General features: G+C 37.3%; 1 protein-coding gene across 4 annotated transcripts in view; it reads left to right on the top strand.

Annotated features, from left to right (window-relative positions):
• Positions 1 to 5109, top strand: part of CCDC138 (coiled-coil domain containing 138) — a 95235-nt gene that overhangs the window by 59932 nt on the left and 30194 nt on the right. For all 4 annotated transcript variants that reach the window (XM_011961466.1, XM_011961465.1, XM_011961464.1 and 1 more), the window contains one exon: positions 493 to 685. In XM_011961466.1, the coding sequence (XP_011816856.1) occupies positions 493 to 685 (193 nt within the window). The remainder of the gene's footprint in view (positions 1 to 492; positions 686 to 5109) is intronic.

Below are 5109 nucleotides of genomic sequence, written 5' to 3'. Positions count from 1 at the left end.
GCTGGGATTACAGGCTTGAGCCACCGCGCCCGGCCATTAAATAATTTTTAAGTTGATAAAATTATCACTTTCCAATTTTGCATATTTTCAACTTTAAATTAGCCACAGATTCACTTACTTTTAATACATATATTTGATTTAATATTTAAAATAGTTATTGGCCAGGTGCAGTGGCTCATGATCCTGTAATCCCAGCATTTTGGGAGGATCACCTGAGCCCAAGAGTTCAAGACCAGCGTCAGCAACTTAGACCCATCTCTACCAAAAAGACCCCAAAAAACCTGGGTGTGGTGGTGAGTGCCTGTAGTTCCAGCTTCTTGGGAGGCTGAGGTAGGAGGATTGCTTGAGCCCGGGAGTTTGAGGCTGCAGTGAGCCATGATTGCACCACCACACTCCAACCTGGACAACAGAGCAAGACTGTGTCTCAAAAAAAAAAAGAAGATATATTCTGAACATGAATAAATATACTAAGATTGTACATGTTTTTAACAGCACTCAACTATGACATCAACATTGAGGAGACTGGGTGAAGACATTTTTAAAGGAGTGGTAACTAAAGGAATTCAGGATAGTTCACCACAGCATACTGTGGAGAATAAACCAAAGACAGCTGCTTTCTTTAAGAGCTCCAATTTGCCACTGAGACTTTTATCAACCTTAATTGTTCTCAAAACAGTCACTCAAGGTAAGCTTTGAAGTGTACTTATGGTTAATTTTGAGAAACAGTAGAGAATATCATATATTAAAGCAATTCTTTTATAATCACATATGTGGTACATTTTCAGAATGAGGTTTTGAATTGTTTTATAATGGTTACACATTATAAAAGCTACTTGTATTTGCTGAATTTCAGAAATTGAAGTCTTTAGTTGGATTGTTGCCTCCTCCCAAGAGGCCTTTGATTGTCTTCGGTCATGTTCCCATAACAGCTTTTGCCTACATTTATTTGTATTTGTCACATCAAATTGAAATTGCTAGTTAGTTTATTATTTTCCACTAGTGAATGGGTTGGCATACGAGTCCATGGGCAAAATCTGGCCTACCACCTGTGTTTTGTAAATGAAGTTTTCTCCCACAACCATGCTCATGTGTTGTATATTATCTATGACTCTTTGCCCTACAGTGACAGAGTTGAGGAGCTGGCAGCAGAGACTGTATGGACCCCAAAGCCTGTAATATTGTCATCTGGCCCTTTACAGAAAATGTTTTTCAGTGCTTGCACTAGCTTGTAAGTTTCCTGAAGAAAAATCTTGTTTATAATGATCCTGCACCTAGCGTAGTGCTTCATATATGATAGTGAATAAGGAAATGGATGAATTAGAAATCCTTCAAAGTTGGCCCTAATTAATATGTGTTTAATATTTAGCTATAACAGGTTATATTATTAACTGTGATAATTTTTTGTTAAAGTGAGTTATGCCAGTATAGTCAGGCAATAAATATACCATCTTTCTGTCTGTCCTGTTTGTTAAATTATATGACTCAGATTGTTGTTTTTATTAATGGGCAATGACAGTAATTTAATTTGACTTCTTTCTTTGAAGTATGGTTTATTTGGTTTCTCCCGATGGTATGGAACTGATGAAAAAGTAAAACACCATATAACTGCTTTCTTAATTATTTTGCCTCCTCAAAATTACAATAGGTGGTAAGTGTGTGAAAGGTAACTTACAAGAAGCAGGGATTAGCTCAAAATAAAGCTCACCACAGGCCTATCTCTGAATCTTAAAAAAAATACACACACACTTACATATGCACAGGTAAATAGATTCTAAATAAGAACTTTAGCTGACAGACCATAGCCACACATTAAAGCATGTATTCACCAAAGATCAAATAAGGTTAGTATCGAGAATTTGAAGCCAATGTAATATAAGAAAAATTATTAATCATTTATCATTTAACTAAAATGTTTGAAATAATATATCAACATACATTAGTATATCATTTAATAACATATAATGTTCATTTCTGAAAATGTGCTAAAAAGCAAAAATGCAATAAGGGATATTTATGTGAAATAGAAGGGAATTAGGTGCTCTCTGTCACCACTTGTGTGCAGCAGTTTTGGACATCTGTAATGAGCCATGAAACAATGAAGTATGAATATTGGGAGGAGTAGAGAAAACCATTTATTTGTGGAGACTCTATATTAATCGAGGGCTTTCACAGAAATATAACAGCGCGTAAGAATATGGATAAATAATGGATGAATGAATAGGTTGATGAAGATTATTGCTGAAGTTCAATGTCAGAAATAAAGAACTTTTATTCTTCTTACCTATGAAGACAAAGTGTTTTAAAAATAAGATGTCCCACATGGCTTAGTGTATAATACCAGTTAAAATTCTAATATAGTTTGCATAAGTTGAGGAAGTGATAGGGAAATTTATGTGGAAAACTTTGCAACAAATGCGATGATTTAAAACAAGTAAAACAGCAACACTGGGGCAGAGGCTTTAGCCGACTTTAAAAGAATCCTAATATGTAATGATACAAAATGAGTAATAATTTATTTAATCAGAATAGGACAATGGGAATAGGAAGTGCAGAAATGAATCAAAATTGGCACTTCATATTATTTATTGAATTAATGACTTTGCTTCCCTGTGCAAGTCATTTTTTTAAGAACATAGAATCATGTCAAATCATATCATGACACAGATGATAGAATTAGTAGACAAGACTTTACTAGAGTTATTATCAGTATATTCCTGTGTTCAAGAAGGTAAAGGAAAACATGAGCCTGGTGAGAGGATACTTGGGAGATACGGGATAAAAAGACATCAATCAGATTTCTAGAGATGAAAAACCCAATGCCTGAAATTTTAAAATACACTGCAGAGAATTAGACGTTGCAGACAAAAGACTAGTGAACTGGAACACATAGCAATAGAAACTGTCCGAAATGAATTACACAGAGAAAAAAAAATCTACAAAAAAGAAAACAGAACATCAGTGAGTTTTGAGGCAAAATCATATATTCTAATATTACGTACTTAGAGTCTATGAAGAGGGGAGACAAAAACTATTTCAAGACATAATGGCTCCAAATTTTCCAAATATGGTGAAAACTAAATGCAGAAATCCAAGGAGCATGTCCGACTGAGCTCATGGTCACTCCTATTCCCTTCTCCTTAGCCTCCTCTAGATACCTGTGTGCCACCCCTTTCCTCCACGTCCTGGATTTCAGGAATACTGCCTCCTGTGTTGACTCTCCGTGACCTTTTCAGTGGCTTTTTCAGTGGCTTCATCACCTCTCCCTAGACCACAGAGAGGCCCTGACATGTCTTCCTGGCTTCACTGTCTAGTTTCCCTTCACACTTGTTATGACCTATTCTTTCTCACAAGGTTCTTGCCTAATAGATGCTCTCTGCTGCAGGCTCCTCAGCCTCGTAGCCTCAAAAATGAAAAAGAAAAAAAAAAATTCTGACACTAAACACTGTGGAGCAAGGAAGAGATACAAGAGTTCTCCCTTTCCTTATGGTCTGGCCGCTCCCAGTCTAGGCCCAAGGGTTTCTTATGAGCCCAAACCTGTGGGGTTCCAGTGTTCATCTACTACCTGGGGCCAAGGGACAAGCTGCTGCCATCAAGAAAGAAGCCTGAATGCTGATGAACCTCAGGGAGAAGAGCACTTTCTGACTGCAGTTCTCCTCTCCAGCAGCTGCAGGCTGGTGGGGTGTGCCTGCACACAAGACTTGGGGCTAGGAGGGTTCAACAGGATGTACGGGCCAGTGAATACAGGTGTAAAAGGGGCCTTTGTCCTGGCCAAATCCCAGCACATGCCAGAACTAGGAAGAAATGTCAGAGCCAGATGGTGCTCAGAACCACTGTCGGACACTGTCATGATACAGCTATTTATCCTTTATCATTAAATATAAATATACTGAAAAAAAATTCTGGGAGAACTAAAAATTTAAACATAAGAAAAACTCTTAAATCTTAAGAGTAGACTTACCTAACTCTAGTAAGAAGATGTTTCCTATTTATAAAATAGGAACATCAGTTTTAAATTTGATAAATTTAGTAGAAAATATGAAGTAGGCAAATGTATTGGTAATAGGCAGATGCATTGGATAATACACATTGGTAATAGGTAGATGCATTGAATAATACACATAATATTAGCTACTTAATCCAGATATATATAGATCTATAAAGATAATACCTGGTTATATTGAATAGACTGTTCATATAAGAATCAGCATACATAATACTTGGTGAGGTTTTTTTTTTTTTTTTTGAGACAGAGTCTTGCTGTGTCGCCCAGGCTGGAGAGCAGTGGCGTGATCTCGGCTCACTTCAACCTCCGACTCCCAGGTTCAAGCGATTCTTCTGCCTCACCCTCCTGAATAGCTGGGATTACAAGTGCGCGCCACCAAGCCCAGTTAATTTTTGTACTTTTAGTAGAGGTGGGGTTTCACCATGTTGACTAGGATGGTCTTGATCTCCTGACCTTGTGATCTGCCCGCCTTGGCCTCCCAAAGTGCTGGGATTACAGGCGTGAGCCACTGAGCCCAGCCCACATATTTTTTTCAAGTTTATTTTTGCATTATGAAAGTGTAGTAGTAAGCATTAGAGAGAATTTTAAAAACAACAAAAGTTTACCTTAATCCTGTCATTTTAACACACTGTAAGTAGAGTTTTGGACATTTTTTTCTATTTTTTACACAAAGGTTTGAAAACACCTATGTATTATTTTTTCTAATAAAATTGTATTGACAGTATATGTAAATTAGATTGCACTGCTTGTGTGTCTCACCACTCAACCGTTTGGCCTTTGACACTGGCAAAACCTCAATAGATTTGTTTTTAATTTTAGATGCAGAAATTTAAAAGCCAAAACTTATCCACATTGCAGGATCAATACTGAGTTAGGAACCATTTGATCACAAATTTCCATGCAGATAGGGGAAACTGCTATAAAACTCAGTCACATGAGATTGGAGAATTGGGTCATAATAAAGGAAATTTTGGCTGGGCGTGGTGGCTCAAGCCTATAATTCCAGCACTTTGGGAGGCCGAGACAGGCGGATCACGAGGTTAGGAGATTGAGACCATCCTGGCTAACACGGTGAAACCCCGTCTCCACTAAAAAATACAAAAAAC

Source organism: Colobus angolensis, unplaced genomic scaffold, assembly GCF_000951035.1.
Source record: "Colobus angolensis palliatus isolate OR3802 unplaced genomic scaffold, Cang.pa_1.0 Scaffold552, whole genome shotgun sequence".
Classification (NCBI taxonomy): Eukaryota; Metazoa; Chordata; class Mammalia; order Primates; family Cercopithecidae; genus Colobus; species Colobus angolensis.
Note: the sequence above shows the minus strand (reverse complement) of the source record. Positions and strands in the feature narration are given on the sequence as shown.